The 15,731-nt window shown below is 31.3% G+C and overlaps 5 protein-coding genes and 1 long non-coding RNA gene across 8 annotated transcripts in view; 3 read left to right on the top strand and 3 right to left on the bottom strand.

Moving 5' to 3' along the window:
* Nucleotides 1-24: 24 nt before the first annotated feature.
* On the top strand, nucleotides 25-1,318 carry LOC125059539 (exosome complex component MTR3-like). Of its 2 annotated transcripts, none has more exons than XM_047663993.1 (4): nucleotides 25-316; nucleotides 388-508; nucleotides 596-755; nucleotides 828-1,318. In XM_047663993.1, the coding sequence occupies exons 1-4, from the start codon at nucleotides 145-147 to the stop codon at nucleotides 1,308-1,310; spliced, it is 936 nt and encodes a 311-aa protein (XP_047519949.1). In that variant the 5' UTR covers nucleotides 25-144; the 3' UTR covers nucleotides 1,311-1,318. The 2 variants fall into 2 exon arrangements, with proteins under 2 accessions (XP_047519949.1, XP_047519950.1); XM_047663994.1 differs by having other exon boundaries at nucleotides 26-307.
* A 326-nt stretch (nucleotides 1,319-1,644) lies between these two features.
* On the bottom strand, nucleotides 1,645-2,114 carry LOC125059544 (splicing factor 3B subunit 5). Its single transcript, XM_047664004.1, has one exon. It carries the CDS (start codon nucleotides 1,986-1,988, stop codon nucleotides 1,731-1,733), a length of 258 nt encoding a protein of 85 aa, XP_047519960.1. The 5' UTR covers nucleotides 1,989-2,114; the 3' UTR covers nucleotides 1,645-1,730.
* Nucleotides 2,115-2,224: 110 nt separating this feature from the next.
* On the top strand, nucleotides 2,225-4,516 carry LOC125059537 (protein phosphatase 1 regulatory subunit 42-like). The gene is made up of 6 exons (XM_047663992.1): nucleotides 2,225-2,476; nucleotides 2,545-2,850; nucleotides 3,072-3,188; nucleotides 3,345-3,462; nucleotides 3,731-3,940; nucleotides 4,147-4,516. The coding sequence occupies exons 1-6, from the start codon at nucleotides 2,258-2,260 to the stop codon at nucleotides 4,314-4,316; spliced, it is 1,140 nt and encodes a 379-aa protein (XP_047519948.1). The 5' UTR covers nucleotides 2,225-2,257; the 3' UTR covers nucleotides 4,317-4,516.
* A 127-nt stretch (nucleotides 4,517-4,643) lies between these two features.
* LOC125059541 (bifunctional peptidase and (3S)-lysyl hydroxylase Jmjd7) lies at nucleotides 4,644-9,053 on the top strand. 2 transcript variants are annotated; one of them, XM_047663995.1, is made up of 6 exons: nucleotides 4,644-4,816; nucleotides 5,102-5,252; nucleotides 5,649-5,804; nucleotides 6,400-6,566; nucleotides 7,301-7,483; nucleotides 8,265-9,053. In XM_047663995.1, the coding sequence occupies exons 1-6, from the start codon at nucleotides 4,765-4,767 to the stop codon at nucleotides 8,486-8,488; spliced, it is 933 nt and encodes a 310-aa protein (XP_047519951.1). In that variant the 5' UTR covers nucleotides 4,644-4,764; the 3' UTR covers nucleotides 8,489-9,053. The 2 variants fall into 2 exon arrangements, with proteins under 2 accessions (XP_047519951.1, XP_047519952.1); XM_047663996.1 differs by lacking the exon at nucleotides 7,301-7,483.
* A 620-nt stretch (nucleotides 9,054-9,673) lies between these two features.
* LOC125059752 (disintegrin and metalloproteinase domain-containing protein 10-like) overlaps nucleotides 9,674-15,731 on the bottom strand; it is a 47,447-nt gene continuing 41,389 nt past the window's right edge. The window contains exons 11-15 of the mRNA XM_047664300.1: nucleotides 14,733-14,882; nucleotides 13,253-13,406; nucleotides 10,058-10,230; nucleotides 9,891-9,918; nucleotides 9,674-9,690 (exon numbers count right to left, since the gene is read on the bottom strand). Coding sequence (XP_047520256.1) covers nucleotides 9,674-9,690; nucleotides 9,891-9,918; nucleotides 10,058-10,230; nucleotides 13,253-13,406; nucleotides 14,733-14,882 — 522 coding nt within the window. The remainder of the gene's footprint in view (nucleotides 9,691-9,890; nucleotides 9,919-10,057; nucleotides 10,231-13,252; nucleotides 13,407-14,732; nucleotides 14,883-15,731) is intronic.
* LOC125059547 lies at nucleotides 12,202-13,228 on the bottom strand. The gene is made up of 2 exons (XR_007118685.1): nucleotides 12,689-13,228; nucleotides 12,202-12,598 (listed from the first exon to the last, which is right to left on the bottom strand). It is a non-coding gene; the product is annotated as an uncharacterized LOC125059547 (long non-coding RNA).

The raw sequence follows: 15,731 nt of genomic DNA, 5'->3' as shown, positions 1-15,731 counted from the left end.
ACAAATATTATTGTCTATAACTACTTAATTAGGTAATCTGTGACCAAAACTTTACTTTTACGAAGTCGTAAGTCACAACAAAAACTTACAAACTACAAAGTCATAACCTAAAATTGATACAAAATTCAAATTTAAAACTTCCAAATGCCTTTTGATTACCGCCGATTTAATGGTCCAGAAGATAGTGTTTCATATAAACGCTTTTCTGCAAATTTTCTGCGAACCTACGATGATCTATATAAAGACTTACTAGATGAAAACGGTAAAAGGAAGGATGGGCGCGCATTGAATGAAGCACGAAGTTTGTGTACGTCTTGTACGTGTTTATCAATTAGTTTGTTTCTATAAATTTGTATATTAAAAACTAAACATTATATTAATTTTCAGTCACTAGAACCAATATAGTATCGCAAGCTAAAGGGTCGGCATATGTAGAACTTAACAAAACAAAGGTTATTTGTTCCGTGTTTGACCCCAGAGAAATAACTGGTCATCAGAATGAATATAGGTCGGTATCGACTATTGTATTATGTAAAAAATAGTGCTTTACTATTTACTACTACCACCACCACTTCTACCATAACAAAATTTTCAGTTGGTTTGGCCAAATCTATTGTGAAGTTAAATTCGCGCCATTCTGTTGCCCTCGGAAAAGAAGACAACTTGTCCCAGATTCAGATGAAAGAGCTTTATCAGCTGATCTAAAAAAAGCTCTAGAGACTGTAGTCAGGAGAGATAAATTCCCTAATTTTCAGGTAATCTATCATACTTAAAGCCTTGGTTGTGACTTGTCCAAACTAAACATTCATATATTTTTATTCTTTCAGATGGACATATTTGTTTACATCTTAGAACATGATGGTGGTTGCTTATCTGCAGCAATAAATGCTGCAGGATTAGCATTAGCAGATGCAGTGGTGCCAATGTATGATATTGTTTCAGCCAGTTCAGTTGCTATAATCAATGATCAGATTATAGTTGACCCTACAGAAGCGGAAGAGCATTTAGCTTTAATGTACACTGATAAAGAGAAAAACCATGGCATAGTAACAATGTGTTTTATGCACCATTTAAAACAAGTTACAGACTTTCGGCAAATTGGTTCAGTGGATGCTGAATGTGTATTGAAAGTTATGGCTATACTAGAAGAAGAGTGCGATAAATTAATGTTAGTAATCAAGAAAATTATGGTGAGCAATGTTGTTAGACAACACAATGAGCAAAAAGTGTTATTAGAAGAAGCTAAGTTCAGGGAAGAAGTGCTTCAAAATAAAGTTGAGGAATGGAGAAAGTTATTAAATGCAGGATGAAATCAAAATGTTTTTTATTACTTGTTAATTTATAAGCAAGAAATATTTTAAAGTGGAAGGTTTTAATATAGGATCAGAATAGCAATGAAATTTAAACTACTTTTTAAGTATCAAGACTGTAATTTCAACTGTTGCCGATGAGTAGGGATGCCTACAAATTCAAATTTAATGATGTGGAATAAGTGATACATGTATCTTATGTTCCGTAATAAACATATATATTTTTTTAAATATGAGGTTTTGCATACTCAATCAATATTTAATTTAACATTGCTTAATTATTTAAGATAATTTTCATATTAAAAATAAAATATATATTGAAAAAAAGCAAACATGATACTTGGAAAAATTTAATACATAAATCCAAATTTTAATATAAAAGCCAGAAATTAAAATTCAGTCAATTACAGAAAGGAAAATTTAATCCTCAGGTTTTTCAGGTGGAGGTCCACAAGGTTGTAACATTCTCTCCATTAAATTAAACTTCACGCGTGCTTTTGATTCATTTTCAACAATAGCAAAATAGCTCAATAAATCTGGATGTCCCATGTAACTGCAGCATGAGTCGCGGTGTTGGTTTGTCAGCCATTCATACTTCGTAGTGTCCGCATGTCCTGTGCCAATATATTTGCTTTGAAGATGTTCAAGCTGACTATGAATGTTGTACCTTTCTCCCATGTTTATTAATATTTCATATAGAATTCGATTAAAAAAAAGATTCTAATTGTATGTCGACTTACGTTTTATAAACACTTATGCGGTTGATTATTTAGCATAATAACTAACTGGCAATCTGAGCCTTGACAGTTGACAGTATTTATTATCTCTTGATATTTGACAATTGACGAGTAAAATCAATGCTATTTTGAAGTAATGAACGATGTATTTCTGTGGTTATTATAAGTCTATAGTTAATTTATCTCCATAGTAACGATAACTGTTTATTAATGCTGCTGTCGGTGTTTTTGAAGCCATTTTTAATTAATCGATGGACCAACAAATCGTATTTCATTAACATCATAATTATGAATAGTAAAGACAAATATATAGATTTAAAGGAAAATAACCTTTCGCTGCGAAAACAAGCAAAAAAAAATTCAAAAAAGCAACTGCATGGACAAAAAATAACTCATTTATTTTTGCACGAGAAGAATATTTCCGAAATTGTATGTTATTTTTGAATTATTTTTGTAATATCTTTAAATATTTAATATCGTTAACAATTATTTTTTAGCCTCTTCCGAAAAATCCAACTCATATAATCTATGCCTACTATCATAACAATTATATTACACAAATAAAAAATGTTGATGTTATGTACAATTTAACACATTTACATTTACAATGGAATAAAATAGCCAGGATTGAAGGTCTTGATAAATTAGTGAAGCTAAAAAAACTATACTTGGGAAACAATCAAATAAGTGTCGTAGAGAATTTAGAAGCTTTGAAATATTTAGAAGAACTTCATATCGAAAAACAGTGTAAAGAAAACGGTGATCCGTTATGTTTTGACCCTAGATCAATGATTTCTATTGGTGTAAGTTTTGTCACTATTTTTATAAGCTACCCAAATCATGAGTCGTTTAATGGTCCGTAGTGTGTAACAAACAGAAACGTTTAATGTGTGGTGGTAACATGATGTACCTAGTAAGTACGGCACATCCCTATTCGAAGTCTAATAGCGAATTTTATGAGGTCGCTGGTTGCGAACGTTCATGCCTTCGTCTTTCGTCATGTTTAGTAGCAATATTTTTCTAGGCATCTCTTAGAATACTCAATGTGTCGGAAAACAAAATATCTGATGTATCGTGGGCTAGACCATTACGTCGCTTAGAAGTTCTTATAGCTAAGAAAAATCTTCTTGATGATGTTCAGGTAAATAATTAGTTTACATACCATTCGTTATTTTAATGATCATTGTCAATGACCATTAAGATATACTAATATTTAAATATAACAAATCGTTTAATACTAATAAGTGGTGATAGGTGATACGTCAAACAAGATTAACTTCTATATTATTTTTTACAGTCTGTTGCAGACGACTTGTGTACACTTGTGAGCTTGGTGGTCGTGAATTTCACTGGTAACCCAATGACTAAAAAACATAGATATAAAGAAATTATTATAGCTAGATGTGGACCATTACGTAAGTGTTTTAAAGTCTTAATACATATATTTAGTATAATTTGTTGTATTTTAGTATTTTCACTTTACAGTCCGGAGTTATAGACTCGTAATAACTGTCTATGTGTCATAGTCATTTGTTTTAAATATACATTTCTTAATCATTTGGTTTTTAGTTTTTACATACAAATCTTTTGTTGGTTTGATTAGTATCTTTTTTGTCTTAATATTATTTCACCATAAATATTACAACTTACGATATTATGTACATATATGGAAATATTTAACAGGAGTATTAGATGACGTTCATATACACAATACATCAAGAATTTTCCTGCAAAGTTTCGATAAAGTTGTTAGACTACGTCAATTGCATGAAAAAAATAAACTTAGTTTATCGCGAGATGGCGCTGATGAGTTTTTGGCACTGAACATGTTACCAGGACCCAGGGCTCGCTCTGCAATTTCTATATCTGAGTTTTCTAATCAGAAACCTAAACGTACGTATATTTTTACATGTATAAATTGTATACGACAAACAGCTGACGTGTTTCTATTCTTGCTTACTTACTTTTCTGTTATATAATTAAAGCCAAATGATAATATTTATTTATGTTCAAAGCTAGAACATAGCTAAAACATCGACTGATACCTTAATTTTTTCAATGAAGCGATAACATTCTTAGAAATGTATATCTATTTTTAGTAACCGCGGTGGATGCCAGCTACACCTTCATGCCAAGGGCTTTCTGGCGTAATCGCCCTGAAGATGTTGACAAGGCTCCAATACCACCAATGGAATCAAAGGGAAATTCCTCTCAAAGCGCTCCAATAAAGGGCATACTAAAAAAACCTATGCCAATGAAATATATTTGAAGGGATGTAGATTTGTAGTCTTTATTTGTCACATCAAATTTTTTTACATTGTATTATCTTTATTAAAAATAAAAAAAACCGAAGCAGCTGTAGTTTCTAAAATGTATCCTTAATATTATTATCACTATCGTAGGAGACCCTACATAATATTAATGTTTTAATCATATCGAGATATTATTTGGAATTATAAGGCTAGGCCTACATCATGCCGTGAATAAATTCACTAGCTTTTCGTGCTACAGTATGTCATATAAGTTACCACCTGTTGTCAGTTGTCACCGATTGTCCATAGTCACTATATAGTGAGCTGACAGATTTGTTTTTAAAATCTAATTCATATGTGTTTACACTTTACTCACTTTACAGTTTACTTGTTCTAACCTTAAATAATTTATAATGTATAGGCGAGATAAGCATTAACCGGTGTCAACAAATAAAAATTTTAACAATGGCTTATATTCTTGAAGAAGCATTAAAAGTTTTTTACGAAGAAACATCAGGTAGAGTAACTTAGTACTTAATATATGATTTTATAGAAATAATGATTTTTATTCAAGTATTTACAAAAACGACTAACCTATAACCACTTAAAGCAGGGCGTTTTAGTGTGTAATGTGTATTAGAGGAGTAGTAGATTAGTTTTCAGAATAAAAAAATGATCATAAGCTAAAAAAATCCATAACAAATCTTACATTATATGACAGTAGTATGAGACAAAATATAAGTAATTTAGTTGCGATTCAAAGTAAATTTGTTATTATAATATGGTTAATTGAAAATTCCAGAATTATATTTGCATGGTCACATTGATGAAGTGTACTCTTTAGATGCATTACAATTTCACAGAGACTATGTGTCAAAAAATATACCTGTAATTATTAGAGGTGGATGTTCCAAATGGTCTGCTACACACAAGTGGAACTCTCAGTATTTTAGGTATGTTATCAAATTTAAATGTTACAAAATGTACTGCTTATTATATAAGGAATGTCTTAAACTATTCAAAGCAATAATAATATAATAAAATAACATTGTTTAGTTTGGAAGAATAAAAAACTGAAAAAAATTAAATTCATTAACAAATAAATTAAGGTAAGATCACTCCATCCTGCAAAAATATTTATTTTAATAGTTATTTCAATATTGTTACGATGTGTTTTTAAAATAAACATTGTAAATTTAAAAATGTATTGTATGTTCTTAAAATGAATATAATATCTGTCTACTTCTCTTTGTAACTGTTGTAAGGATGTGTACATATCTGAAATGTTAAAAAATTACTAAATTTAATGAAATAGGTGTAAGTCTATAAATACTACAATTATTTTTTAGGCAAGTTATACCAAACAAAGAAATAACTCTAGCTATCACACCAAATGGATATGCAGATGGGATAACAAAAGATAAGACTGGTATTGAATGCTTTGTGATGCCATGTGAAGTACAAACTACTATGTCACACTTTTTAGATATGCTTGAAAATAAAAGGTATACATTAAAAGGTAATAATTTGAATAAGGAATTTGTTTTTAATTCAAGATTAGCTAGTCAATTGAGTAAGTTAAGAATAAAGGTTAAAGACTTGTCAATACAAATGATATGCCATTAGAGAAAGAAAAATGTTAATGTAAAAGACGATCACATAGTGCCTTTATTACTGCCTGCACTTTATTACAATAAATTAATATGTAAAAACACACTCACAATTTATATTAATATGTTGTATGTGGTCAGAGATTCACCACTAATGTGTGCATTGCACACACTTAATAATGTTGCGGTAAAGACTGACTGATTGACATTAATACTGACTGAATTCATTTGAGTGGCATTTGTAGTGGGATAGTTAACACTAATTTGAAAAGAAAAACACTACAAACACTAAAAGGAATAAATTGTTCTGTACTCCAAAAGTGTTGTCTCATTGTGATATAAATTGTTTCTTAAATGATAGATTATTATTATATGAAAGATTAAAAATCTCCATGGCCTGCTATGATTAGTAACATTACTGATGTATAAAAAAAAAATTCAAACACTCTTAAATATAAATACTACAACAAAATTTCCATTAATATTTCAGAGAAAATTATATACCCTACATTCAGAGACAGAATTCTAACTTAACTGAAGACTTCAAAGAATTATTATCAGATGTAGAACATGATATAGATTTTGCAAGTAAAGCATTTAATAAGGAGCCTGATGCTGTCAATTTTTGGATGGGTGACTCAAGGGCTATAACCTCAAGTAAGAAGTGAAAAATACTGAGTAATTGATATTTCTATGTTTATCTCAGTTTTTTACCAAAATTCCTTATAGTATAAGATCCCGATATACAACGACCTTCACTGAGATGCTTATTTAATGAAATGTATTTTATATTTAATTTAATATGTCAATAAATATAATCCATATGGGTTGCCTAGCAAATTTCAGTCCAGAGTATGTTTAATTAATATTAAAAAAAATTTTTTTTTATAATTTGCATGTATGTAGTAAATTTTTTGATTTTTTTTCAATCAATATTTTTAATCAGGGTAGTATTATATATGTATTACTATAACCTTCTTTTTTACTAAAGATGTATATATACTTTAGTGTCACATAAAAAATATACACATAAATAATTAATTAATTAAAAACAACATAACGTTTGCATATTCTATGGGCTTCATACTTTTGATTGGTATAGAATTTATCTTATAATCATACCAGTGAAATGTTTAAAAAACTATATTTTTTTAAAATTAATTAAACATACTCTGGACTGAAATTTGCTAGGCAACCCATATGGATTATATTTATTGACATATTAAATTAAATATAAAATACGTTTCATTAAATAAGCATCTTGGTGAAGGTATATCGGGTATATCGGGATCTTAGACCATTAACATTGACATTCCCTTCTCAACCTTAGCTTGTAGTGTCACGAGATTGATGATGGGACCTTTGATTAATCATAATATAATTTATTCCAGTGCACAAAGACCCCTATGAAAACATATACTGTGTTATTGATGGGTACAAAGACTTCATATTAATACCGCCCACTGACTTGCCTTACGTCCCATATAAGAAGTATAAACAGGCGATGTTCAAATATAATGCAGGATGGGACATCGAAATGATAGATAGTGTTGAACTACCTTGGATTTGTATAGGTATGTTATTCATTAGATTAATTTTAACTTTTTGTTATGGTTATTATTGTTTTTTTTTTTTTTAAATGGCTCTGGCACGGTTGGTGCATTAGCCAGCGTCAAATATAAGATTTTATAATTCGTGCTTGTATTAGAAATTAGACCGTGTCCTTCATGTACGGTTTAAGGACTCGCCCGGTACCGCACAACCCTCCCAAAGGCCGAGAACAAATTTAAATTAAATTAATACTTGCCCTCGAACCGGGAATCGAACCCGGTACCCCTCACCTAGCTGCCACTTAATAAGACCGCTAGGCTATGAGGCCCCCATTATTATGTTAAATAAAAGTCCATTTCGTAATTATCTACAGACTACCAATCATCTAAATAATGTGGAGTGGTTTCTACCTACATAATCTATAACTAAATCACAGATACATAACAGTTATATTTTGTTTGACGTTTATTTTTTTTTATAAAAGGTATGAAATCTAAAGCCTACAATTGTGCTTTAGACCAGCCAGGGTTTGAAATGTTCCATAGGAGTAAAATGTTTAACAAGCTGTAACCGATGTATTGACAGATTAAAATGAACTTCAAAGATTCTACCTAATTTGTTATATTTTATTACTATTATTATTTAGTGGTTACTGTATATCGGCATGCAAAAATTTGACCTCAATTGATGCTTTATTGTGTTGTGTGAGAGAGCTTTTTCACAGCAATATTTACAAGTATTGTTGAAGCAGCCTTGCTTCACAGTTATTAATTCTTAGGTATTTTTAATGTTGTAATGTTTCAGATCCTCTAAAGCCGGACTTCTTGAACTACCCTCAATTTTCAAAAGCGCATAGATACAAAATTCGCGTAAATAAAGGGGATTGTCTGTATCTGCCTAGTCTATGGTTCCACCATGTTTCGCAGAGTCACGGATGCGTCGCTGTCAATTATTGGTATGACATGGAGTTTGACATTAAATATTGTTATTTCAAAATGCTTGAGAAATTGTGCGAGATTCAAACATAAATTTATGAAAATGTCTCTACCCACTGATACATTTGTGTATAAAAAAAATATTGTTCCATTCAAAATCACACCTCGAACTGTTAAAAATGACAAATTGTATTCAAAAACCTATTTGTCAAATGTTTATGTTTTGAAAATTTAATTGTTAATCTACAAGCTTGAATAAATCAACCAAATATAATATAAAATAAGGCAATTTAAGACTGGATTTGAAAAAAAATATTTTTAACCGACTTAAAATTAAGCAATTATATTTATCTGTATGTATGTGATATAGTTGGAGTTGGATAATATTTATGATAATAAATATTAAACTTAGACATTAAAAGTGTGTAAATTTTGTTTCGTTTGTCCACATATTTTTTGGAAACTAAAAGCCATAGTGATATGGAGTATATTCAGCACTGGAATTAAGAAAGCAAGTCCTTTTGAGCTTTGCTAATATAGTAGAATCTGTGAAAACTTACCAAATCTGTGGTACAAACCATAGAGATTGATTGTCTATTACTACGATGGCATAGCTCAAGACTTTCTTAATCCCAGTGCTGCGTTATTGAAGACTAAAGGTTAAATCAAAATCTGTTTTGTATTCTTTGCTGTTGCAGTTCACGCTGTATAATTTATACGTAAACGCGAAATGACATCACATGTACAGTACAAGTTTCTTAATGTTTATTCTGATTTTTAAGTTAAAAATTATGAATTTAAAAAAAAATTGTTTGTCTATAAAGGGTGCGTTCAAGTATTAGGTCACGCAATATTTGGAGATTATTGAACCACCCCCCATGTAACGCGCCGTAACGTTTTTCTGTACCCAAGTATAGTAAAACGTTTCGTGACCACCTAGTGACTCTTTATACCTAAAAGTTACCATTATGTACAAACGGACCCCCCCCAAAATTCGTCATGTAATACTTGAACGCTCTCAAAGTCGGTTTTCGGACGATAAGAAAACATTGATTTAAAATTGCATACTTTTATGAATTGAATTGAATTAAAGAAGGAGATAATTAAAAACTATAAGTTTTTCGATAAATGAACTTATTCTCGTTAATTCAAATATTTTTGAGATATCGCGGAACGTGTCAATTAATCATGTTACGCTCGGCTCAGGCAGAACGTGAGTGCGTGTAGCCGTCATCAATTTATAAGACGTTATTACAAAAATATCATTTGCAACATCTCTCAGTCTCTGTGAATGTCTGTCGCATCTTCAAACCTATTAACTATTTTGTAATTTTTACTCTAAACAAAAAACGAGACGAAATCCAAAAAGTACATTTTCCTTTGAATATTTCGCTTTCATATATAAAATAAAAAGCTCAATATGTGTAATTAAATATATTTAAACTGATAAATAAAGTTGTTAATGTTGGTCTTGGTATTAATTTGATCCCTTGACTTGAAGATTGTCCGAGTATTTTTACGGTCTGAAAACAAATGTCTATTGAACAATTTGTGATTGTCTACTGCAAAGCTTAACCAATGGATCAAGCCCCGGCTGTGGACATTATGTTACAGAATATCGTATTTATCTAATAACATTAATAAAAAGGTTCTATGTATTACCAACATATCGGGGTAAATATTGGAAGATGGCAACATTTTAACACTCTTGCACACGCCACGAGGCGAACACATGCCCACAGTGTTCTTTATCACGCACACATCGCCAGGTGGCCAAGCGCGTATCGTCGCATACGTCCATAGAGTTGTGTTGCCAAGTTTTACCGTGACATTTGCTGAAAATTAACCATTGTAAATCTAGAAATATAATCGACGGTTGAGTATAATAAATAAATTACATATTAATAATAATAATAATTGGACAATTATAAAAATTATATTAAAAAGTTTGGTCCCTGTGGGCTGTGGCAGTGTACTTTTAATGATGGCATTTCCACGCTGTATTGCGATATTATTTGAGCGAGGAAAACACCAGCTCTGAGGTCACCGATACTATCTACCAGATGCCAACTTAAATCTTTAATTAGCGCCCATGCACTTCAACCCCACGGCCCTAGAGTCTCTACTCCAAAGGGAACAAAATCAAAGTTGGAGGAAAACTTATTTTTGCGGTTTATTCTTTCCCGCCTGCTCTGCGGCAGCCAGCTTTTGTTCTTGTCCGAGGGAGATGAGACGGGGCGAACGTACCACACAAGTAGCACCCCTTACCAAAGACCGTCCCATCCTCCAAGGGATGCAAGACATCCCATCCAAGCCTTATTATTTATTTTGACGTAACAACAGGATGGCAGTGCTGGCAAAATGCCACGGGCCCCCGACCCAAGAGGGCCCCTGCCCAAGTGTAATTATGTTCTATGGATGAATGTGAAGTCTCCAATCGTGGGGACTACAGGCCATTCCCTCTCGCCTAAGAGAGGAGGCCTATGGCCATTAGTGGGACATATACAACGTGTAATTGAGTACGCTGAAAATCTCGAGGTTTATTAAACTGAACTGACTACAACGTGACGATTTTTAATGATAGGGCCTCATGAAAAGAATTTGCCACGGGCCCCAGGTGGTATAGTCTAGTCAACAAGTTGAAAATGGTACAAAATAGAGATACTGCTCTTAAAATTATGTGCGATAGCTCATTGGATCCGGAATGACGTCTAGAAAAATGTGCCAAAAGCGTGTATTAGCACATAAAAAATTGCAAAAGTTATAAACAGTTAAAGATGAAAAAAAAAATGGCATTTCGTTTTATGCGCCAATATTTAATAAACTATTAACTACTACAATATTTAATATTTAAGAAATTAAAAAAACAATTTTTTTACTTAAACAAAAACTAAAAAATCCAAGTAATGTTGTTTAAGTAAATTTTTTTTAAATAATGGTCGTAAAAAAATTTCGCTTCGTACAGCCTTTCTTACATACATACTTAACAAGATCGTGCCATAAAAGTTAATAAAATATTTATACTTTGTTTATAACAACTTTTTTACTTAAACAAAAACTAAAAAATCCAAGTAATGTTGTTTAAAGTAAAAAAGGCTCTACGAAGCGAAAATTTTTTACGACCATTATTTAAACATTTTTTTACACTTACAATTAAGACGGTAGTTCGAGAAAATTTCGTTAGTTAACAATTGTTTAACTTGTTGAAAAATTAATTTTAAGTAAAATTTCCAACGGGAATAAATTAATTATAGTGTTCAGAACACACCATAATTTTTTCAAATTTAAAAAAAAAAATTCAATACCTTAAATAAATTAATTAATGTGCCGTAGTCGGTTTTGACGCCACGCGCGAATCCTAAAAATGTCACGGGCAGACCTATTTTCAGCGTTAAATTAAAATTATAAATAATGGAGATAGAGTTCCGGGAGCTAAGAGTTTTTTATTGGAAATTTCCTCCTCTTTCAGAATCTTTTTTTGAAATTTCTTAAATATTGGCAAAAAACGAAATGCCATTTTTTTTTCATCTTTAATTGTTTATAACTTTTGCAATTTTTTATGTGCTATTATTAGCGTGTATACGCTTTTGGCACATTTTTCTAGATGTCATTCCGGATCCAATGAGCTATCGCACATAATTTTAAGAGCAGTATCTCTATTTTGTACCATTTTCAACTTGTCGACTAGACTAGTATATCTATAGGTCTACCAGGATCTGATGGCAAAAAGGGAAAAAAGAAATTGACGCTAGCAATACTGGGGAAATTGGAGTAAAACGTTTTGATACTTTTTTATCCTTATAGCGGCTGATTCTGTGTGTGATACATGCAAAATATATAAAAATTTATCCAATGATAATTTTTGAAAATGTGGCGAATGTGGGGTTTGAAATTTAGATGAAAACTCCAATTACTCTGTTCATGAGTTTATTAATTAATTAAGAACTTGAAAATGGTTCCAAATACTGCACATCCATAAAAAAAAGTCTTCAACGCAGTATTTATAATAAACCTTTCCTCCTGCATCTCAATTAACCGATCTTGTTCTATGAACAGATTTTCAATGTTTATTACATGTTCACAAGATTTTCGCTATTCATCGATCCCTATTTGAGAGAAAGAAACAGTGTAAAACTCATTTATCTTGTTTCTGATCAATTCTAAATCAAAACTATCCAAGTTTATTTGTAGTATAAGAAACCCCTGAAATAAACCAAAGTTTAGTATTAGAACATATAATACACACGAAAAATCCCATAAACCAAAGTATCAAGACGTGTCATTCCTACTAACCAGTCAACGCTTGCACATGGCTCAATATCGATGATTGTGTATGTTCTGCATCTTGTTGATCAAGTATTCTTTGATAAACATTGAAAACAATATGTCTTGCTTGCGATCGAAGAGGTTTCTTCGACATTTTCATCACTTTTTAAAGGAAATTTGAAGCCAAACCAAAAACAATTCCTCAAAATTTCAGTTGACAGATGAAATTTTTCTTTTATTGCCATATGAAAATCGCTAATTTTTAATTTTTTTTTTTGCCATCAGATTCTGGTAGACCTATAGTTACGACACTGATACTAAGATAAATCACGCCTATCTATATGTCTATAAAATTACTAAAAAACCAAATAGGACTACACGATAATGAGTAGGTTACTTCATCTATTAATTTTTAAACAACATAACTATGTATGTGAACATAATAAGTAACTTCTATATCTGGTGCGAACGGTAAGATATCCCGATCACAACGCATGCCCTGCTTTTGTAGCTGAATCCCAGTTACATATAATATAATATTATCTTTGGATTACAATAAAAAATACATAATTTTCATAAATTCCAACTCACGACCTATATATTCAGGATCCGGCCAACCATCCGGTAATAAATTTAGTTCAAACGCATATTTAGCCGCAATTTCTGCGCCGACGCACCACAGAGCCGAGCCATATTGTATCCGACAACAGACTCCGCACATTTTCATTTTACCTAAAGTACCACCCTGGAAATAAAGCTTACGCATTATGATAATCTAAGTTCTCCACCGAAAAAGGGACAAATTTGACTTATAAGGGCAATAAAAAAATGCTACGTATTTTTTATGTTTTACCTACAAAAAGGTAAATCTAAATATTTACTTAATCAAGTGGCCTAATCATTGATATACAAAGAACCCAAGATGTCACAGTCTCGAATAAAAGTAACGCTCGAAAGTGTCCCGAAACACTATTTCTGTCCCTTTCTATAACAGTATATGTTACAAGCATATATTATTGCAAAATCAACCTTACGAGAATTGCTTAAAGTTGTTATTACAACGCAGTGTATACGTACTTAAAGCAATAAAATTTTACGACCGACCGTGGTCGGTAGGACAAGGTATTGAGTGGAGTCGAACATGACTTTTTTATTTACAACTATTTAACATAATTTTAAATTTATCCGACTTTTCGGGTGCTTTACAGCGTGCGTGGTCACGGTAATTGAAGACAAAATATGTTGGATGTTAAATAGTTGTAAATTTATAATAATACATAACTTTAATCCGGTTAAAAAGTTTTTTCTTTAAATTAAAATTTTTTTTTAAATTGGCTACGTAGTCAAAAACTACACACAAAAAAGTTCCAAAATACATAAATTTATTTATAAAAAAAAACACAAATAAATAACATCGACTCCACTTATTAGACGCGAGACTATTTGAAATGAGCGCACAATTTAGAATGTTGCGCTCATTTTTTGAGGACGTTTTTTAGACGTTGAGTGTGCATCTTGGGTTTTTTGTATATCAATGGGCCTAATACAAAAATAACAAATATGTATTTCAATATCACGAACAATATATCGAATTAATTTTAATTAAGTACTTTACTTTTTATTCTATAGCTTTATTATATAACCTTTAAAGAAATGTTATCTTTACTTGTGCGTTTTTACAGTTTGTGATGAAAAGGGACGTAATTATCAGTCGCCGTAAAACCACTTAATGTGGATCGCCGATCACCGCACTTAATAAAATGGAAACATTAACTAACAGTATAATGTACGTATAGACTCAGATGTTTCGACTCGTATTGAAATTAAATAATGTGCCAAAAAGGTTTGCCATCTCTGACATGTCAAAAAATGATAGCTGTCAGAATTCTACGGAATTAAAAGTCAGAGTATATATATGTCGTACATTTTAATTATTTATGTAATATTTCTTCTGTAAGTGTGTATGTATATTACGCTTTATAATAACTGATTGAGGTTAAAGTAACAGCGATCCCAGGACAGTTCTCGTTCCGCACAGACTATATTAATAAAAAAAAAAAAAACAACTTACGGGTGTGTGCTTACATGTACACTCCCTTAGTCCGAGAACAGCGCATTCTGCAGCTTGACAAGTTCCGTCTGGCAAACAGCGTCCACCAAGACCACATCTACAATTCTTAAGGTCTGGGCATGTACAGGTTTCCGCTTGACGCGTACAGTCCTACAAAAAACCCTTTATAAAATTATAATTTATTATTAAAAACTAAATCAGTGTTATTGCAACTCTCTTTCAAATTGTGTTCATCTCTTTCTGTCAAATTGTGTTTACGCTGTGTTGAAAAGAGAGATAATGACGATAAGACTGTTCACTTAATGTTAATAATAATAAGTTATTGATTGCAAGAATATGGTACAAAAATGTGTAAGGTGGTACAATCGTAAGTTCGCATATTCTACCACACACAATGGCGCGCAAATTTATCTTTAATGGAATTTTACATTATTAGTCAAATGATTTGGTCAATTCTTGTATTATTTGTATCGTATATATCATATCATTGTTTATTAAATTTATATCAACTGCAGTGTCTCTCGCAAATAATAATTTATTGAAGTGAAACTTCTTTAGAATCGTTGTGATTTCAAACCGGATGCAACGGAAAAAGCGACAGTAAAAAATGGCAGACACATAAATTAATAGGATTTGGCGTGGGAGAGAGTGAGAAAGCGACAGTAAAAAGAGACAGACACATAAATTAATAGGATTTGGCGTGGGAGAGAGTGCGATAGGTGGCATTATACAGCGTATAAACTTTAAATTAGTGTGTATTTGAACATTTTCTGAAATAAAAAAACAGATTTGATGGATATTAAATAAGTAAGTCAAGTAAGTAGTTTATTTATAAAATTAGATAATTTATCAATTTTATTTACAAATCATTAATTATAGAAACTTTTTGAAGTGAAAACTTCGTACTACACTTAATTAAAAGTTTATACACTGTATAATGCTTCCTATCTCATTTTCTCCCACGTTGGATCTTGTCAATTTATTTCAAACTTTTATTAT

The sequence above is a fragment of the Pieris napi genome, chromosome 20 (assembly GCF_905475465.1).
Source record: "Pieris napi chromosome 20, ilPieNapi1.2, whole genome shotgun sequence".
Lineage (NCBI taxonomy): Eukaryota > Metazoa > Arthropoda > Insecta > Lepidoptera > Pieridae > Pieris > Pieris napi.
This window is presented reverse-complemented; position numbering and strand designations above follow the sequence as displayed.